Source organism: Mesoplodon densirostris, chromosome 4, assembly GCF_025265405.1.
Source record: "Mesoplodon densirostris isolate mMesDen1 chromosome 4, mMesDen1 primary haplotype, whole genome shotgun sequence".
In the NCBI taxonomy this organism is placed as follows: Eukaryota; Metazoa; Chordata; class Mammalia; order Artiodactyla; family Ziphiidae; genus Mesoplodon; species Mesoplodon densirostris.
In genome coordinates, this window is record NC_082664.1 from 152,402,956 (window position 1) to 152,424,147 (window position 21,192).

Consider the following 21,192-nt stretch of genomic DNA (forward strand, 5'->3'; position numbering starts at 1 on the left):
GAGCCTCAGGCCCCAGAACCCCAGGCTACCTTCCTGGAGCCCCGCCCAGCACCCCAAGATGCGTGTGCAGTGGCGGCCCCTCCAGCACAAATCCCAGCCTGGGGCCACTGACCCTGAGCAGCTGAAGTTTATCCATGTCTAACAGCAAAACTAGTTTTGCTACCTTGGAATCACCCCCTTATTTTTTAGCAAATCTAGCCTCAGCAAAGTCCCCACCCTCATCAAGAGAAAGGGTCCTGATTGCCTTGGACTACTTCCAAAAATGAATCCCTATCCATGGAACTGCAGATGCCCTGAAAGGTGCCTCCCTGTCCCATGTCTTTTCCAGAAAAAGGCTAAGGCCTGGGCTTCTGAGAAGAGCATCGCTGGGGCCCGGGTGGGAGGAGGGGCATGTGGGTGGAGAACCGAGGCTCCTAAGGCAGAGACCCCATCTCGATGCCCCAGTCTGATACCCAGAAGAAATTACGAGTTACAGTATATCACCTATTTTTTTTTTTTTACAATACCATTTTTGCAGCCCTGATAATGGCAATGATCACCACCCTTTATTCCAGCACCTGTCATGTGCTAGGCATGAGGTCAGCCCATGAAATGCATTATTTTCCATCCTCACCCCAGCAGTCTACAGATGGGGAAAGTAAGGATTAGAAGGGTTGAGTAATTTGTTCAACATCGTGTTGATTCCACTAATCACAGCTCCAGCTCCACCAGTGTCTCTCATTGTTGGGGGGTTTAAACTGGATAATGACTGTGAGAGAACTTTGTAAGCCACACACACATTAATCAGCTCTCTTAGTGGTCTGAATTGTGGAATTTCATGCATCAGCAGACAAATAGGAGGCTTTGTGCTTTCCTTAGAGTAGGTGGGGTACTTTTTCCAGACCCCCTCCAAAAAAAATAATAATAATGATTCACTACTTTCCTAAGACTCCTGGAGACCTATCCTGGGTCTTAGCAAAGTTGGCAGTTCACACCTACCTTTTCCCACCAACGCTCTGTAAAAACAAAAACAAAAACAAAAACAGTTAAACAGTGACACCTCCTGGAGAGGAGGGGTGTTGCAGCAGTCAGAACAAGGACAAAAAGTTGTCTGTATTCTCAGACGAAGGGACAAGCCGTGTCCTGCTTACTTCCCGGTCGTGCCAGAGCCTATAGAAGTAAACTGAAGTCAGGCTTCCCCTGAGCCAGCTGGATTGCCAGGTGCTCCAAAAATAAGCCATTCCAGAACCCAAGGAAACAACCCTAGAAAGAGTGTGCAGGGGGAAGAAACAGCAAGTACAAATTGCCCTGAGGCAGGAATGAGCTTGGTTTGTACTCTGGATGGAAATAAGGCCAATAGTGGGATGAGGGGCAGGGTTCTGAACGAAGGATGTCCCCTCGACTCCCACCTTCCTCCAGTTCTGCTGTCTCTCTTCCATGTGGTTCAGACTTTATTTTGGGTACGCGGGCCTCTCACTGTTGTGGCCTCTCCCGCTGCGGAGCAACAGGCTCCGGACGCGCAGGCTCAGAGGCCATGGCTCACAGGCCCAGCCGCTCCGCGACATGTGGGATCCTCCTGGACCGGGGCACGAACCCGTGTCCCCTGCATCGGCAGGCGGACTCTCAACCACTGCGCCACCAGGGAAGCCCCAGACTTTTTTTTTTTAAGTTTATTTCAGCTTCACAATCATTATTGGTAATCATGTGCCAATTTTTTTTTAGTTTTTATTTTATTTATTTATTTATTTGGTTGGGTCTTAGTTGCAGCACGCATGTGGAATCTAGTTTCCCGACCAGGGATCGAACCCGGGACCCCCTGCATTGGGAGCGTGGAGTGTTAACCACTGCGCCACCAGGGAAGTCCCCGGTTCAGACTTTTTAAAATCAGACAGACCTGCCTCTCAGCCTCCTTGGGCTGTCAGAGGATAAAATGAGAGCACGCCTGTAAAGTGCACACACACAGCGGGCACTCAAGAGATGCACGCTCTCCCCCCTTTCATGACAACAGGTTCCGCCTGAGAATCCAGGCTTTCTTCCGAGGTCTAGCCAGAGACCCAGCATTCCCTCCACCCTGGGAGGTGGGGGCAGCCTGTCTCTGATTGTCTTTTCCTGTCCGCACAGGATAATGCACGATGAAGTCAGTGAAACAGAGAACATCCGGAAAAACCTGGCCATTGAGCGCATGATCATTGAAGGCTGTGAAATCCTCCTGGACACCAGCCAGACCTTTGTGAGACAAGGTATGGCCTGTGCGCCCTGCCTCTCCCACCCCCCGCCAGGTTGGCCCCAGCAGGGAGAGGCATGCGGCACTCCACTCAGGACACCACCAGTTGGTTGGGCTGCTGCGTGCCAAAACCTGCAAGCGTGATTGCAGAGTATTCCGGGCCTGCCGGGGGAATGCGACAGCTACATGTAGATGTCGGTATCTATAGATATCGATGCTGGTATTATTGGTTTTCACAGTTTCCTTCTCTCCAGATGTAAACATAATTCTTCCCAGATGGTCTTGGTTTGTCTATTGTACATCATAGTAAACATTGACATGTCCTTTTGGGGAGAGAGTAGGGGGCGGAGGATGAGGACAGATTCCAGCTGGCCCCATGAATCACAAGCATTTTCAGGGTCCGAGATGGAGTTGGCGTGGGTCAGTCCCTCTGTCCTTTGCTCAGCATCCTTCGCCTCTTGGGGGAAGCCATGGTCCCAGTGGTCCTGGGTAGGGTTCCCTTCACCCTTGGGCCTCAGCTGACCTTGGGGACAGTTTTGAGGGTCACAGCCCTATTGAGAGGGGCAGGAGAGGCTCTCTGTGGCCCAGGGGACTGACTTCCAACTCGGGGATATCAGAGCTGCGATGCCTTTAAGGTTCAGATTCCATGTCCTATGGGAAACTCAGCTTCTGCTCACGTGCCCTAGAGGTGACTCCACCTCAGGATGGACCTCCCGCCTTCCTTCCATCTACTTGGGGTTCTCTGACTAGATGAAGCGCCTCCTGCTGGCCTGTGCAGCTGCCTCTGGCCCCTGCTGCCCTTGGCCTGAGGATCCTCAATGTGGAGTTTGTTCTGAGCCCCTGTGTGTGGTCCCTGTGTCCTTCCCACAGGCCCACCCTGGGATCTGCTGAGCCCAGAGCCAGCCTAGCCTGACTCTCAGCTCCCCCTGAGCTGTGCTGTGCCCAAGCTGGAGGTGGCTGGAAGAATGACCTCTCTTGGGGTCAGCAGTGTCCCCAAAGACCAGGAATCTGCTCCATCACCCTGAGCCAAAGCAGTTCTTCCCCTCCTGAGGGGTGGGGCTGGACCTGGAGATCAGACAGGGGAACCCAGCAAGCCCTTTCTCATTTATTCAGTCGTGCTGCCACCACCAAGGACACCTGCCCTACTCATGCCAGGCCAACTGAGGTCTCCAGGGATGCCCAGAGAATAGACTCTGCCCCGCCCTCCAGAACTGCCTGTGCAGGGGAGAGGGAGTCAGGATACAGGAAAGGGTTCCGTGCAGTGATGAACGTGGGCAGGAGGCAGATGGTGGCCTAGAGCAGGGCTGGGGAGAGTCAGGGAGGGCTTCCCGAAGAGGCGGCACTGGGCTCTGCAGCAGAGCGTGCTGTGACCAATCGGTCATGTCTGCAGCGGCTGCATGTGGCAGCAGGTGTCCAGTGGATCTTGTTAATCCCTCTGGGCCAGAGCCAGCTCCCCACTTGTTCAACCTCCTGCCACCCCGAGACCCCAGCCCAGCCCTGCATTCTCACCTCATGGGCCATGTCCTTTGGGGTTCCTTTGCTTTCCAAGGCCCTGACCCTGGCTGGGAGGTCAAAGGTCCTGCATGGAGCTTCTCTCGTCATTCTCCACCCCCCAAACCCCACCACCCGGCCCTGAGGAGGGGCTGGAGGGAGGGTCCAAGGTGCGTGTTTGCTACCAAGAACTAGGATTGCCTTGTCCCACTGCCCTGGCTGCTGGCATCGCAACCCCACCTGCAGCCTCAAAGCCAGGTCAGAGGCGGAGGGTCATTCCGGTAGATGCACTCAGGCTCTCTCTTCTCCATCCGCAGGCTCCCTCATCCAGGTGCCCATGTCTGAAAAGGGCAAGATCACCAGGGGGCGCCTGGGGTCTCTGTCCCTAAAGAAAGAGGGCGAGCGACAGTGCTTCCTGTTTTCTAAGCATCTGATCATCTGTACCAGAGGCTCTGGTGGGAAGCTTCACCTGACCAAGGTACGGACGGCAGGAGCGAAGCTGCTGGGGCTGGAGGTCAGACACTGCCCTGACCCTAGGGGTCCCGACTGACCCTGACCGCGGGGCCCAGGGTGGACCAGGGTGTCAGAGACGCGTGAGTGTGCATGCACGTGCCCCGGTCTGACTGGCAGCTTGGAATGAGAAGACCACAGATGGATTTTCTACTGGAGAAATCGTGGGAAATGGGAAAGTGAGCGTGAAGACCCCTCAAGGAGCCCCCAGAGTTGGGGGCTGGGGCGGAGGAGCCAGGGGGTCCAGACAAGACCTTCAAAGGCCCGTGTACGTGTATCTGAGGGGCCGGGGAGGATGGTGGCACCTGGCTGAGGGCAGAGCAGCAGTCAGAGCCTTTGTCTCATTTCCAACCAAAAAGAGCTCAGAGGGCTTCCCTGGTGGCGCAGTGGTTGAGAGTCCACCTGCCGATGCAAGGGACACGGGTTCGTGCCCCAGTCCGGGAAGATCCCACATGCCGCGGAACGGCTGGGCCCGTGAGCCATGGTCGCTGAGCCTGCGTGTCCGGATCCTGTGCTCCGCAACGGGAGAGGCCACAACAGTGAGAGGCCCGCGTACCGCAAAAAAAAAAGAGCTCAGACAGCGCCCCCTCTTGACGCCCTCAGGCACTCACTCTGCCAGCACAAGACTCTGCACCCCCCGGCAGAATCTCCTGTTCTGCAGCACAGCACACGGCTTATCCCACTGCTGTGAGCTCACGATCTGGTCCCACCTCTGTCTCCTGCATATGTGTGACCCTGGAAACGTCCCACGCCTGTCCACACCTCACTTCCTCATCTGCAAAACAGGGATGACTGTCCTCAGCAGAGACGTGCACAGATGCAGACAGGTGCCCGTAAATCTGCTCTGGGAAGTATGAAGCCCCTGCCTCTGTAAGCGACAGTCTCCCCGGCACTGCATCCATCCCCGTGGAAGCTCGCTTCTGGAGATTTTAAATATGAACGCGCTGTGGCCTGGAAAGGGCCAGAAGGTGCCCTTAATTAAGCCAGAGCATCAGGGAAACCATTCTTCCAGACCCTGGATGCCTGGCCCGTAACCTCCTGCAGAGCTAATTGATCAAGCAGTGGCTTCAGGGAATATACTGCTTATGTTAACATGTCAACACATTAGTTGGTCGGCTGCACAAGGGGAAATTAATTTACAAACACTGAAGACTCCAGTTTCAACCAAATTATGTATCAAGGAAAGCCTTCATTATTTACTAGCTCTGGAGTTTCTCCTGGGAAGATCTCTGTCCAGGCTGGGGGGACGGTTCTCCCAACAGGTGGGGGTCAGTAGGGGCAGGTTGAACTGGAGACTTCAAGATGGCTTTTTAGTCTGAAAGCATGTGCTTTTATGTTTGTTAGCTTTATCTTATTTTGGTTTGGGGGGTTGTTTATTTGTTTGTTTGAGTTTTAAAAGTCTCTTAGCATATTGGTAAAGAACATGGAATCTGAGAGCTACTCAAATTCTAGCCCTGCCACTTACCAGTGGGTGACCTCACCAAGCCTCAGTTTACTTACCTGCAAAATGGGAGTGAACGGCTTCCCTGGTGGCGCAGTGCTTAAGAATCCACCTGCCAATGCAGGGGACATAGGTTCGAGCCCTGGTCTGGGAAGATCCCACATGCCACGGAGCAACTAAGCCCGTGTGCCACAACAACTGAGCCTGCGCTCTAGAGCCCGTGATCCACAAGTCCTGAGTCTGCATGCCACAACTACTGAAGCCCACGTGTCTAGAGCCCGTGCTCCACAACACGAGAAGCCACCGCAATGAGAAGCCTGCACACCACAACAAAGAGTAGCCCCCGCTCGCCACAACTAGAGAAAGCTCGCGCACAGCAACAAAGACCCAACATAGCCAAAAATAAAATAAATAAGATAAATAAATAAATTTATTTTTTTAAATGGGAGTGAAAATACCTACTTCATGAGAGTGCTATGAGGCTTTAGTGAGGAAGTGGGTGCAAAACACATGGCCCCATGCCTGGTACATGGTAAGTGCTCAACAGGTAATAGTCGTCACCTTAATTATGTAGTATAAACTTGTAATAATAATAACAAGCCTTTGCATGATGATTCCTATGAGCCAGGCACTAGCCCAAATACATCATGTATATTTAATTCATAGAACAACCCACTGAGGCAGATAACTCTTACTTTCCCTATTGTATAAGTAAGGGAACTGAGGCTTCTAGAAACAGCCAGCAAGTGGCAGAGCGGGGATTTGAACCCAGGCAGTCTGGCTCCAGAGTCTGTGTTCTGAAACCAAAGCTAAAATTCAAACCGCTTCTTGTTAAAGACTGCCATTGGAAATCGAATGCCTTCAGTCCTCCTAAAAGGGACCTGCTACAACTCCCCAAGATCTAAAACTACCATAAGAATTTTTGGGGACTTAAAGTAAGAGAAGGTTAGAGCTAGATGGGCTTTGGAGATTATCCAGCCCAGTGACATCAGTGGTCAGGTTAAGGCCCAGCAAGGCCTGGGGGGCTCCCCCAGGGCAACCAAAGAGCCAAACAAGAAGCAGAATGCAGGATTCGGGGGCCCACTCTTGATACTTTCTCCAGGTCCCCCTCTGCCTTCCAGGTGGCAGCCTGCCCTGCAGACATTTTCACGTATAGATTAGCCACCTGGTCAGGTTTCTGTTATTGTCAGTTATTACGTTATTTATCTGTTGCTGTCCCCAAATGGAGTGCCTTTTTTTTTTTGGCTGCACCACATACAGCATGTGGGATCTTAGTTCCCGGACCAGGGATCGAACCCACGCCCCGCTACAGTGGAAGTGTGGAGTCTTAACCACGGGACCACCAGGGAAGTCCCCTGGCTTAAAACAAACATTTGTTGTCTCAAACAGTTTCTGCACGTTAGGAAGTCAGGACAACTTAGCGGGTGGACATACGTGGCTCAGGGTTCCTTATAAGGTTACAGTCAAGGTGGCAGCTGAGGCTGCAGTCATCTGAGGCTCGACTGGGGCCGGGATCCTTTTCCAGCGCGGCTCCCACACATGGCTGTTGGCAGGAGGCCTCGCCCCTCATCTGTAGCCCTCTCCTCATGACATGGCAGCTGGCTTCCCCCAGAACAAGTGGTCCAAGAAACAACAAGAGAGCACGCAGGAGGCTGCAGCCCCCAAAGCTGGACCCCATCACTCCTGCTTTCTTCGCTGAATGAGAAGCAAGTCACTAAGTCCAGCTAACACTCAAGAGGAAGGGAAACAGCCTTCACCTTTTTTTTTTTTTTTTTTGCGGTATGCGGGCCTCTCACTGTTGTGGCCTCCCCTGTTGCGGAGCACAGGCTCCGGACGCGCAGGCCCAGCGGCCATGGCTCACAGGCCCAGCCGCTCCGCGGCATATGGGATCCTCCCAGACCGGGGCATGAACCCGTATCCCCTGCATTGGCAGGCGGACTCTCAACCACTTGCGCCACCAGGGAGGCCCCAGCCTTCACCTTTTGAAGGACGGGGTATCAAAGAATTCGTGGACGTGCTTTGCAACCAACACAGTGGTCGTTACTTTCATTTCTCACTACAGGATCAAGGGATCTCACACCTAAAAGATGCTCAGACACTCAAGGATAAGAGGCGTCCTTCCAGATATTCCTAATAATTAAAAGCCAGCCACTGACCTTGAGCTGGGAACAGGCCCATGAGGCTGTTTCCAGACTCTGCCACTTACCTACCAGGTGACCTTGGGCAAGACGCTTAACTCCCTGATTTCATTTCTTCATCTGTAAAATCGGAATAACAATAACTGAGACAGGTCTGTAAAATGGTCCTGTTTCCCTATTGATAACATGCAGGGTTTAGCCTAGAATGAGGGAGTTCAAACTTCAGACTTAGGGCTACCAGATGATGCCTCAGAGCCGCTGTAGGGCAAGAAAAGGCCGTGCAAGCCAGGTTCTAGCCCCTCCACCCCCAGCCCAAATTTGGCCCTCCTTTGAGCAATCCCATTTGAGCCACTTCACTGGGCTTCCTATATGGAGATAAAGTTCTTCAACTTGAAAACCAAAATACCCACTTGGCATGTAACGTCCACACACATATGTGGGTGCTCACTTTTCGAGCCGTTCCTCACCCTGATATTCTGGAACTCTGAAACTAGCACATCTCTCGCTTTGATTCAAGGTGGCCCCTGCTCTTTTTCAGAATGGAGTCATATCCCTCATTGACTGCACTTTATTGGAGGAGCCAGAAAGCACGGAGGAAGAAGGTAGGTGTGCAAGTCACGTGCAAGCCTGTGTGGGCTCACACAGATGCACACACACTCACTCTGAAAGGTTGGGCCCGGGCATTGGTTTTTTTTTTCTTGGGAGGCAGGAAGGATGCTGGACCCGGAGAGGCTGGTCCTGGGTCTTTAGGGAAGGAGCTTTCTGGCCCTGCAGGTGACAGCCTCCTCCCCCTTCCTGGTTCCTTCCGAGCTCCTTGGGTCCCTGGACTCGGTGCCGTTGGGTTTGGGGGTCACACTTCTCAGTGAGCACCCCTTCTTCACGCATCCATGTGCTACATGCACAGTGGCTCACTGGGCCACGAGGAAGAGGCCGGGAGGCGCCAGGCCTATCTCTGTCCTACAGTGGAAACAGGTGGGGTGTGCAGGGACACACGTGCCACCACCAGAGGGAGTGCAGGGGAACGGTCCCCCACAGTGGAGTGACCAGGACGGGAGGCAAGACTAGGGGAGAAGGGAGCATGTGAGTGGGGCCCCAGCAAACCAGAAGGGGCTGGGCGGGGAGCTGGGGGAAGGTGGTGCCCGGGGGCTCGGAAAGCCGCCGTGTAGGGGTGTCCATGAGATCTCTCTCCCCGGGGAATCAGAATTGGGGGATGGGCTTATTATTTTAGGTGAAGGGGTGGGGTCACTACTGTCTCTTGATTGGACCAAAGTTGGTCCTCGTCTCCCTCCTTCACTAGCCCCCCAGCAAGGCTCTGGAGGCCCTCCCCTGGGGGTGCACCAGCTGGACTCTCCATCTTTACCCTTCCCCAGGTTGGGGCTTCTCGAAGCAGGGCTGTGTCTGAAGGACCCCAGATCCCAGTCCCGGCATGGCTTGGGCTCGGGCTCAGGGTTTGCTGGGGACTGGGAGCATAGTCCACACACACACACACACACACACACACACACACACACACACACACACACGTGTGCCCTGGTCAGCCGCAGCGGGAGCTGGGCTCTGCACCCTTCGTGACCCCCCCACCGAGGGCGGAGCCAAGCGACCCCCCCACCACCAAGGCAAAAATACATGTGCAGCAATTTACCCGGAGCTCTTACCAGCATGATCTTCTTCAGTCTTGGCCACAGCCGGTCCCGACTCCAGTGGAACCGTCAGTCCCCAAAGCACTTTTCCCTCCAGGGCCAGGAAAGGGAGAGGCGTGGCCCCATGCATCCCCCACTCAACACACAGACACCCCACTTACGGGGAGCCAGCGTCATCCCATCCTCGAGTCGCCACACGGAGCGGGCTCTCCAGTGCCCTCACATTCTCACGTGTCAACACTGGAAGGGTCGGGGACCTCAGAGCCGTCACGCCCCACTCTGCTTGTACAGGAGGACGTCTGAAGCCCAGAGCGGGGAGGGTATCACCCCAAGGTCACACAGCCAGCAAGCAGAGACCAGAGCTGTAGCAGACCTTCCACAACATTCTACCCCATTCAGGGGACCCCTGATGAATGTGGCCGTGTTGCAAGGAATCTCTGAACCGTGATCTTAGTCTTTCCAAATAAAGAGTTCAAGGAACCCTTCGGGTTAAGAGCAGTAATAAAAATACCTAGAATTTACTTTGGCTTTGGGGAGCTCTCAACTGAGCTAAATGTCCAGCTGGGTCCATAAAAGCTCAAGATCTAAAGTTCTCCTCCTGGCCCCTGTATCACCTTGGCGTAGCTGGAGGGCCCAGCTGTGAGGCCAGTTCTAGACCTTGCTTAGCCGCTGCCCAGCTGGGGGTCTTATGAAAGTCCTCCCCGGAGACCTCAGCTCCCCATTGGCCTAACGAGGGTAGAGCTGACTGGTGATTCCGAAAGGCCCTTCTGACACGGAATTGGAGCTGTCCCTGTGCGGTTGTAAGCTACTCTGCACTCTAGGTCTTAGTTTCTCCATCTTTGAAGTGGGGATTCCTCACCTTAAGAAAAAAAAAAAGATGTTCTGAAACTAGCAAGTGGCCTGGTGCCCTACTGATGCCGTGCCTTCACCAGTGGGGTGAGGCAGGTATCGTGCAGTCGTTTTCCAACTCAGAAAGGCCCACACTCATTCGGCTAACTCCGTGTTTTGTCCCTGGAAGCCAAAGGATCCGGCCAAGACACAGACCACTTGGATTTTAAGATCGGGGTGGAGCCAAAGGATTCCCCACCCTTCACAGTCATCCTTGTGGCCTCATCCAGACAGGAGAAGGCGGCGTGGACCAGTGACATCAGCCAGGTGAGCGGCATCGCTTGTCCTTGAAAGCAAGTGGTCCTTTCATGCCTAAGCTGGTGGGGGGCGGGAGGCAGCTACAGGGTTCTAATGGAAAAGGCGTGAGTATCTCTACCAGCCAAGGCTGAGCCCAGCTAGCTGTCCAGCTCGCAGAGTCCCCTGGGCCACCCGTAGAGTGTGGTCTAGGAACCCCTTGCATCTGGATCATCCCTAGGGCAGTTTTTAAAACTCCAGATTCCTGGGCTCCCCTCTGGTCCCCTGCAGATTTACTACATCCAAGTCTCTGGCACGAGGCCTGGGAACCTACGTTTTGGCACACGCCCCAGGCCATTGGTACCACAGAAAAGTCTGGGCACCGTGACCCAAGGGTGCTGGATGTAGCAGAGCCAGGAGAGAAAGCAAAGGGCCCACAAAGCCCGGAGTCCGCTCTGCAGGAGGGAAGGTTTGCCTGCACCAGCGTTAGGGTTGTCACCCCACTGGGAGAGTCACAGGAAGCACAGACCTCCCAGGGACCAGAGAGCAGACCCAGAGGACTGCGGTCACTTGCAGGACCAGGGCAGAGGTCTGAGTCTGGAAAGAGCCTGTCGGCAGCACCGGGCTGCTGGCCCAGGACAGGCCTTTCCTTGGGCCCAGCAAGGGCCTGCCATGGGTCAGCCCAGCCCCGTCCCAGGAGCACAGGAACCTCTCCGGACCGCCTGCTCTCTGCACAGTGGAGGAGAGTATTAGCAGAGCAGCTGATGGTGGGAGGAAGGGGACAGCGAGGCTGGAGATGTCCCCCTTTCGGGGGAGGGGGCCTGGGAGCTGTGTTTATGGAGAACTGAGGGGCAGATCCTTTACTGTATTTCAGGGCAGTCCCCCCCACTCACTCCCTACCCGTCATTTTTAGGCCTCACACCTGGGCTTCCCTGCCTGCCCATCTCACAGCCCCACAGTGTGGCAGGGTGAGGTGACTAGTAGCAGACGTCTGCTCTTTCTCAGTCTTGCCCTCCCAGCTTCAAACAACCAGCGTGCCCCGGAGAAAACCAAAAAACTGGAAAGTCCTCGGGGAGCCATCAAAGACTCAGGGCTGCTCGCCTGGAGAGCACCCTGTGATGAGCAGAGGACATGGGGGCAGGACGGCACCTGCTGAGCCGGCCTCCCAGGACAGAGGCCCCAGGTCACTGTGGATCTGATCTTGTCCTTGGTGCTGGACCTCAGAGGTCAGCCACAGAGTGGCCAGGGTCGGCCACTTCCATTTTTGCAAACACCCCGAGGAAGTAGGAATCATTATCCCCATTTTGTAGGTAGGGAAACTAAGGCCCAGGGAAGTCAAGTAAATCCCCAAAAGGTCACCGAGCTGGGGACTTGACTTCCCATCAGAACCCAAGAGATGCTGTGCATTGACCCTGCCCTTGCCTGGACGATGCCCTTTGACCCTGTGTCAGTCCGGGACCTGCGAAGCCTCACTCGGCAGAGCCCCTGCTGGGCCTGGGTCTCGGAACGCAGACGGAGGCTCTGACCCGGGGGTCCTCTCTCTGATTGCAGTGTGTGGATAACATCCGGTGCAATGGGCTTATGATGAACGCATTTGAGGAGAATTCCAAGGTCACTGTGCCACAGATGATCAAGTAAGTGCCCTGAGCCCCCTCTTGTCCGGGCTGAGCTCCAGAGACCGAGGGCCACACAGTGACCACAAGGGGCTCAGAAGATGCTGGGTTTCGTCTTTGGGGTGTGTTAGGTGTTTGATTCCAGTTAACTTCGATTTGGTTGATGGCTTTGGCTTAGTTTTTGTAGTTGTTTGCCTTGAAAATGTGGATTTTCGTATTAGGCTGTTTAAAATAAAACATCAGGAATGACATTTCATGCACTCTATTTTTTTTAATAACTATTTTTCTTTTGTTTGGGCAATGCCAGGGAGGAAGGGCGAGGGGGCTGGCGTCCTGCTGAGCTCAGCTCTCTGAGCGCCGCTGGGCCGTGCAGCCTCGTGGCCTGCACCGGCCCTGCTTCTCCTCCAGCATCTGCTCGCCTGACCCCCTCACGGTGCCCCCCAGGTGGCCCGCTGGCTCCCTGGCCTCCATCTGAACCGCTGAATTCCCAGCTGCTCTGCCCACCTGGCATACGCCAGGACCCAGCTAACCAACCCCAGGCGTGTTGTCCTGCCCAAAGCAAACCTTGGGGACCCACTGCCTCTTTGCTACTTGAAGTGCGCACTCGAGGGAACTGCAGGCCATTATGTAGTGAGGGTGTGAAAGGTCCCACCCACCCCGTTTCGACAGCCAGCCTGATGAAGCGAGCACGCCAGCAGCTAGGAGCTAACCCAGGCAGTGTCCTGTATGCCAGAGCTTTCAAGCATCCGGCTGAGTTTATGAGGAGGAGCCCCACCCCACCCCATTGTTTAACATTGTTTAACAGCCAAAGGTGCTGGAACCCAGAAGGAAGGTCTGGACTTGAAGGCACGAGCCCTGGCCCACGGCTTCTGCTCTGTGTATGACTACGGACAAGTCACTTAACATGTCTGAGCTTGGGTCTCTCACCTGTTAGTGGGAGATGATAACACCCACCTGCCTACCTCCTGGATTTGTTTCAACGATGAATTTTAAAAAACACATGTAGAATGATGGTTAAATGTATAGTGGGTACCTACTTATCTTCTGCAAAGAGTGCTTATTGAGGCAGTAAAAGTGAGCAGATGAAACCAAAATAAACTCACCCGTGAAAGAAAAAATAACAGCATTTTAAACTATGATGGTGATAAAGGGAATGGAATATCCAGATCAAAGTGACAACTCCAAGGACTTGTCGGCTCCCAGACTTAAACGTGGCCTCGTTGGCAGGAGTAGCCCATGGGCAACGCCCCCCTGCGAGGGCGCCAGGGAGCAGAGATGAGCAGACATGGCCTCCGTCCTCAGGGAGTTCACCATTTAGTGAGAGAAAGACACATAGAAATCGTAAAACACTAGCGGGTGCTACAAAATAGAATTTGTATGATGCTACGAACGAGGGTTCGGAGAATGAGTGACTCGTTCACCTGGCACAGCGAGGGAAGACTTTCCCAAGAAGAGGACATCAGAACTGACCTCAAAGGATAAGTTAGGGTTTGCTAAATGGTGGAGGGGGAAGGGCATCCTGGGAAGGGGGAACAGCATGTGCAAAGACGCAGAGGCAGGGAAGCACATGGTGTGTTTGGGGAATGATAAAACGTTCCATGGGGCTGCAGGGTTGGGAGAGTGGTATGTCCTATGGGAAATAACCTTGATGCAATTGTGGCCTCCAAGTTCGCTACCAGATAAACCATCCCAGAGGTCTTGGAACAGAAAGGCTCGCAGACCCAATTAAGATGCTTAACCACACAGTCCAGTGAATCAATTTTAAACACTTAGTGAGAAACCAGGGGAAAGAGAAGGCGTAGTAGGTTAGTGCCTGTTACACGTAGTTGCATGAGCTAGTTACACCACGGTCATTGTCCAGCCTCTCTCCCTGCCCCATCTACCTTCCTTGCTGATGGAGCAGCTACAAGGACCAGAGTTGAAGCTTGATCAGTGGATCCAAGGGCACACGCCTGCTCTGTCTGAGAAGTCGGGGCAAGTATGTCTGGCCACAGTGGCAGCTCACCAGTTAGACTGAAGAACAGCTACAGGTTTATCTATAGTTCTGGGACAGAGGGTAGAGGGTCAGAATGGATGTCGCCAGTGGGTGGCCGACTTAAGACATGAATATTGAGTGTACGCTATGCCTCATGAATATTAAGTGTAGCTTGAATATTTGGTGCCTTGTGAATACTTAGTGCATGCTTGGTCCTTCCACCCCTCCTATTTACATTTGGCACATGAATGCTTTACTTAGTGTATATATATGCCTGCCATGGCTCACAAGCTGTCTGCCCCTTCGTCTGTCCTCCTTTTTTGTTTCTCTTATTTTTTATAGCACAACTGTATTTTCTTAAACAATACAGCGGGCTGAAGAGGTGGGCAGGAGTCAGATAATAGTAACGTGACAGGTGAGGAGTTGAGTTTTCTTCTGTAGGTGTTAGCGTTGCACCCAAGGCGGTGACGGGCGCCCCCTGTTGGCCAGGGATAGAGTGGCAACAGAGAGCCTGGCTGGAAAAAGTCATCAGTAGTATGTATAGCTGGAGGGTCCGTGGCTTCCAACACACTGCATCCCGGCCCTCTGGTGGGTAGATGCTAGTGGCAGGGTTTGAGAGGAAGGTCCCAGAGAATGAAGATCATCAACCACCAGCAGCCCAAAGATCCAAGAGGTCTCATTCCATCTGCCCTGGTCCTGAGGCTCTGCCCCAACATGTGACCTCGAGGACAGGTAGACCCAAGGCAGGGTGCACCCCCTGCAGAAGGAGGAAAAGGGAAGCCCTTTCCCATCAAGCCCAGGCCTCTCGATGCCTGGGAGACGGCAATGCCACTTGGAGTTTCGTCAAGATGTATTAGGGGGCTTCCCTGGAGGTCCAGTGGATAAGACTTCGCCGTGTAGTGCAGTGGATATGGGTTTGATCCCTGGTCAGGGAACTAAGATCCCACACGCCTCGCAGCCAAAAAACCAAAACGTAAAACAGAAGCAATATTGTAACAACTTTAATAAAGACTTTAAAAATGGTCCACGTCAAAAAAAAAATCTCAAAAAAAAAAAAAGTATTGGGAGAGCAAAGAGAGAGGCAGGTCTGAATTTACAGTCAAACGATGCTTGTGTTGTGAGGGACCGAAAACCCCTTCTAGCAGGGCTGGCAAATATCTTAACACATGAGCCAGCCATTTGGATCAGAATCCAGAATCCATGGCAGACATTACTAATGGGTCACGGCAGTCTTTAAGGCTGAGCCTGTAATGGTCAACACAGCCCCAGGCAGTTACTCCCAGTCTGGCAGAACTGGTATCCAGGATGAAAGCTGTTTTTATCACTGCTTTAGTGTGCCTTCCCATTTTACAGATAGGGCAACTAAAGTCCAGAATAGGTTTACGTAACACTGGAGTTGCCAGAGGCACCATCACCAACAATGATTGTGAGGTTTGCGAAAGAGAAGAAGGGGGCAAGGGAGGTTGATAGAAAAGGGAGGGCTTGGGACTTCCCTGGTGGTCCAGTGGTTAAGACTCCCCACTCCCAATGCAGGGGGCTCGGGTTCGATCCCTGGTCGGGAAACTAAGATCCCGCATGCCGCATGGTACTGAAAAAAACAACAAAAAACCAAAAACAATAAATAAATAAATAAAATAAAAATAAATCTTTAAAAAAATTCCATTAACCCTTGGGAAAAAAAGGGGGAGGGCTTTTCTCACTTTCTCTACCCCCCTCCAGTGGCAGAAGGAGCCCAAAAAGAAGGTGATAGAAGCAAACCCTTGCCAGAGGGGTTCAATAATCACCACTGAGGATGTCAGGTCTAGGCTGGACGCTTCGGGATCCATGGTGTGTGAGGAGTTGCACTGTCCTTCTAGAAGGTGCAGTCCCATGGTGGGGACCTGGCTTGAGTTAAGGGAGTCCTTTCACCCAAGGGCCGAGGGCAGTTCTCCAGGGATGGTGCCACTGAGTCCTTCCCATCTGCAGGTACTTTCTCTTGTCCACTGTCTTTCAGTTTTGCTTCTCTGCAATTTTTCTTCTTCCTTTAGAGGTTTGTAGTCAACTGGCTGGATCCCTGTCTGTCTATTCCATGCCGATTACATTTTCTCTCCTCACTTGAACCTCTCCACCTTCTCTGCATTCTGGGAAAATTTCTCAAGTTCGCTTCTTGTGTCACTCATTTGATTTTCTGAGTCTCTCATCTGCTGTTACTTGCATTCATGTCCTCTGAACACTCTTGTCTTTCGTTTCCAAGAAATCTTTCCGATCTCAGATGATTTCCTCTTCCTGGTTGGTTCTTATGGTTCGGTCAATGCAATATATATTCTCCTGAATCTTGGTGAAAAATAAAACAGGTGTTTTCTAAAATGTCCTGTGTCTTGCAGCAAAGCTACCTTAGAAGGAATCATTCCTGTTTCTTCAGGATTGTCTCTTTTCAAACTGAAAGAAGAGAGACCTGTGGATGTTTAGACCCAGCTCAGGTCCTCAGCCCACTATGGTCTGTTTGACCACCAGACGCCTGTCCTCACATGTTGGCAGCCTGAGAAGAATGGGACTTGCTGCCACCAGATCCAATTTGGAAGGTCCCAGAAAAGGACTTGGACTGCTCTGGCTTGGATTATACCCTCACCCTATGCAAAAATCACTTTGGCCAGGGATGAAGGACTTTGATAAATCTAATCCAGGATGACTGCTCAGCCCTGAGGGTTTCCCTTTTAGTCCAGCTGATGTAACGTAGGCTATGTTAATTGACCCTAATACTTTAAGAAGCAGCCGAGGTGAGGTCAAGGAGGAGATGACCTCCCCCTACAAAAACTGAGAAGGTTGAATAAGCTGCTAAGAATTCTGCCCCGCCTTGGCAAAGGGGCCGGAGGTTTATAATGAATGACCATCGCAGCTTCACCCTTTGTAGCTCTTCATAACTAAGGGAGGAGAGATGTAGGCAGATTGCTGGCAGCAGGAGCAGCTAGTAACAAAAATGTGTAGGACTTTTAGACTTAGAAAAAAAATTAGACCCTTGGGGATTGAATTAAGCTATTCGTCATATCTGCTGACACTTGCTCATGCAGTTTTTAATTTTGGATTGTGAGCTCAGTTTCAGTGGGGGGTTTATCTTTGAATGTCTTGTAGAGCCTGGTTGACAGATGCCCTTCCAGAAAGGTCTTGCATTTGTTTCCACCAGTTGCCCCAGGAGCATTACATCCTGTGACTACACTAATACTCTTTGGGCTTCTCAGACCACAAAGATAGTAGGTATTTGTCTTCCAAAACCACTGGAAGGGCAAATAATACATTCTCAAGGGAGCTTGATACGCTCCCCATGCTGCCCCCTCACAGCCTGGGCTAAAACAGAAAACTTGCAATCTTCCTTTCCTGGTGGGTAGATATTTCTAGGCCACCTTTCACTATAACTCTTCAAGGGTCCCAGCTTTACATGGGGGTCTCACTCCAACTCCCTCCACCCGCAGGCCCAAGCCTGGTCTACTTCTCTGTTGAAACCAAGGCACTTGGTTTCCAAGAGCAACAGATACCCTAAAGGCAGCTAAAGCATCAACTCGTTTCCAAATTTCGCTTCATTTTTGGCCCCTGGAAATTTCCCGTATATTTTTTGCCCCTAGTTGGTTTTTTTTAATTGAGATATAATTCATATAACATAAAACTCACCATTTGAAAGTGTACAATTCAGTGGATTTTAGCATATTCACTGTGTTGTGCAACCATCACCACTGTCTAATTCCAGAATATTTCCATCACCCCAAAAAGAAACCACATGCATATTAGCAGTCACTTCCAATTCCCCCCTATTTCTACCCCCTGGCAACCACCACTCTACTTTCTGTGTCTGTAGATTTGGCTCTTGTGGATATTTCATATAAATGAAATCCTACAATGTGTGGGCTTTTGTGACTAGGTTCTTTCACCTAGCATGTTTTCAGGAGTCATCCATGTTGTAGCATATATCAGTATTTCATTCCTTTTTATGGCTGAATAGTATTCCATTGTATGGATAGATCACATTCTGTTTATCCTTTCATCAGTTCATAGATATTTGGGTTGTTTCCACTTTTGGGCAATTATGAATAACGCTGCTCTGAATATATGTGTCCATGCTTTTGTGTGAACGGATTTTCTTCATAGCTTGTGAACGTGACAGCACATTATTTTTAAGTTTGTTATATTTCATCCAGCATTTCTAAGAGTTTTATAATGTCAGGCCTTCAGGTATTACTGCCAAAAAGAAGTTGCAGCGCATTTTTCCTCAATGTCAGTCTTCCAAAGCTTTCCTTGCTCAAGTCACAAGCCACCCTGTCCTTCATCAGTCCCTCCATCCTTGGCTGTTGGTGCGCTGGGGAGACAGTGATGGGTGTGCCGTGGTCCAGCCCTCGGGGAGCTCGCAGCCCAGTCGGGGAGACAGCCACGGACTCAGACACCTTCAGACCCAAGTGCTTTCTCGGTCCCTCCTCCCTCCTCAGGTCCGATGCCTCCTTATATTGTGATGACGTGGACATTCGCTTCAGCAAAACCATGAACTCTTGCAAAGTGCTGCAGATCCGGTATGCCAGCGTGGAGCGGCTGTTGGAGAGGCTGACGGACCTGCGCTTCCTGAGCATCGACTTCCTCAACACCTTCCTGCACTCCTATCGTGTCTTCACCACCGCCGTCGTGGTCCTGGACAAGCTCATCACCATCTACAGGAAGCCCATCAGTGCCATCCCCGCCAGGTGGGCAGGCCTCCTCCTCCCGGGCCGACCCGCAGAGCTTCTGGGCCCAGGAGGGAGACCAAGCTCGGCAGCGGGCTGGAACCTGAGTTGGGGGGATGAGGGGCCCCCCTGCCCCGGGAACCAAGCCCGCCCTTTGCAAAGAGGTGGGGGAGGGCTGACCTGCCTGATGCTCCTGCTCAGCCCCAGCTTTCTCCATCTCCCACCCTGGGCTTCTGGGGTGGGGTAGAGTTTTGGGGGGGTTGCCTCCTCCACAGGACAGGGTTTCCCCACCTTCCCCATTTAAGAAAGGAAAACAAAGAGGAGGGGCGGAGTCAAGGGAAGAAGGGAGGGAGAGAAAGAGGCAGAGGGAGAATCTTATCCCCTCTCTGCTTTGACCACGTTCTGCTCTGAAGAAGAGAGAGAGAGTGTCCCTGTTTGCACACTTGGGGTGGTTTTCCACCTATGGAGGGCTGGCCACCTTAGCCTTGGCTTCAAGGCCATCTTTTCCATCCACGTTGTCACAGCTCAGCCCTGTGGGGGGCCAACTGGGACCAGAAAGGTCAAGAGGCTTGCCCCAGGGCTCCTGGAAGTCTGTGACAAAATGGGAACTTGAACCCAGGGCCCTGGTCTCGTTGAGCCCACATGGCCACCCCTGTCTGAGTCTGGGTGACAGTCAGGGTGGAGATGCCCCCCTTACATTCCTTTCCCACCTGTCCTCCTCACGTCCCTGCTTTAACCAGCCTTCAGCTGCCCACCCCCAGCCTGGCCAAGCTTTGAGGGGCCTGGTGGGGTCACTGTGAACCCAGGGTCCCTGCCAGGTTAGAATTCTAAGGGCAGGCACATCCCACACGGCAGGGTCAGGCGTTAGACTGGCCGAGACCCAGGGCCAGCCCAAAGAGCCAGCCTCAGAACTTCAACATTTACCAGTCCAACTGCTGGGGACCCAGCTTAGTGAACAAAGACCTTTACCCCCATCTCGCCAGATGATTACCCAGCCAAGGGTGGTACCGACGAGGCACCAGGGGGGCAGGTCAAACCCAGCAAGACCCTACCCACAGCCCAGTTTGAGATGGCTGAGGAAGGTAGCTATCAATCCTCACCCAGCAGAGGGGAAAGTGAGGCACAGAGGAATGAAGGACCTGCCTGAGGCTACCCAGCAGTAGGTCAAGTTCAGGGACCCTGATCAACCTCAGGGCTCCAGGAGGGGCCTGCCAGGAAAGGAGGAAGGCCCACTGGTGCTTTCCTTTTCTGCCGGAACCTCCGCCTTGGACACGCTGAGTCCTCCCCCAACCCCCCACCCCCCACCCCGGGTGAGACTGGGGCTGGGGCCTCGGCTCTAGCGCTGCCTGGAGCAGAGGTCCTGAGCCACACCAACTCCCACGGCCGCCTGGGGGCCGGGCTGGTCCCAAATGGGAGCCCAGGATACAAGGTGGGGGCAGGGAGGCCTGCAGACTCTAACCATCCCCCCACCCTGCCCCACGCCTCTGCTGCCAGCACAGGCCAGCTGCCCAGAGTACACCTGCGTCCTCTCCCCCAGCCCCTCCCTGTCCCCATCCCCCCCAGTGCTGCAGTTCACCTGCTAAACCTCAGCAGCCGGCTTCCCAGGGCTCTGAGAGAGCAGGAAAAACTGCCCCATCCAGGATGGAGTCACGCCTGAAAAGCAATCGAGGTCATTCCTGAGGGATCCAGCAGGTCACCCCCGCAGGCAGAGGCTGTAGTGGGAAGAGGCAGGTTCAGATCCCTGCCCTCAGTCCTACCGCCTTGACCAAATTCCTTCACCTCTCTGAGCCTGTTTCCTGTCTGTGAAATGGGAATACGAGCACCTTCCCCCAGGGGCAACCGTGAAGATTAAGAGATGAGGTCTGTCCCATGCTGAATACGTTCCGTGCTCGCAAGCTGCTGTTTGTGTTATCACGTATGTATCACCTGTTCCCAACCTGGCCCTGAGCTATGGGCCCTGCCTGCAGATGGTAGGAGCATGGCCAGGGCTTCGGGGAGCCTCCTGCCCCCCAAGTTTACACCTGAGGCTGATACCCAGGTTGCGTGGAAAGGGCACTGGGTTTAGAGTCAGGAGGCATCAAATGAGTCATTTCCCATCTCTGAGTCTCAGCTTCATCCATAAACTCTCTGGAACTGGGTGAGGAGGACATCAGAGGTGTTGGTGACACCGAGCCCGTGCAGGGGACAGAGAGAGGTTTCTCAGAAGCCTGCAGGTCAGGAAGACCCACAGCATCACAGGTCAGCCGCTGTCACCACAGGGATACAAAGATGGAGCATCGGGCTTCCCTGGTGGCGCAGTGGTTGAGAGTCCGCCTGCCGATGCAGGGGACACGGGTTCGTGACCCGGTCTGGGAAGATCCCACATGCCGCGGAGCAGCTG

General features: G+C 53.1%; 1 protein-coding gene across 3 annotated transcripts in view; it reads left to right on the top strand.

Annotated features, from left to right (window-relative positions):
- The window catches only part of RASGRF1 (Ras protein specific guanine nucleotide releasing factor 1), a 105,562-nt gene that overhangs the window by 50,714 nt on the left and 33,656 nt on the right, over positions 1 to 21,192 (top strand). For all 3 annotated transcript variants that reach the window (XM_060095378.1, XM_060095379.1, XM_060095380.1), the window contains 6 exons: positions 2,101 to 2,219; positions 4,012 to 4,172; positions 8,322 to 8,385; positions 10,442 to 10,578; positions 12,097 to 12,179; positions 18,585 to 18,833. In XM_060095378.1, the coding sequence (XP_059951361.1) occupies positions 2,101 to 2,219; positions 4,012 to 4,172; positions 8,322 to 8,385; positions 10,442 to 10,578; positions 12,097 to 12,179; positions 18,585 to 18,833 (813 nt within the window). The remainder of the gene's footprint in view (positions 1 to 2,100; positions 2,220 to 4,011; positions 4,173 to 8,321; positions 8,386 to 10,441; positions 10,579 to 12,096; positions 12,180 to 18,584; positions 18,834 to 21,192) is intronic.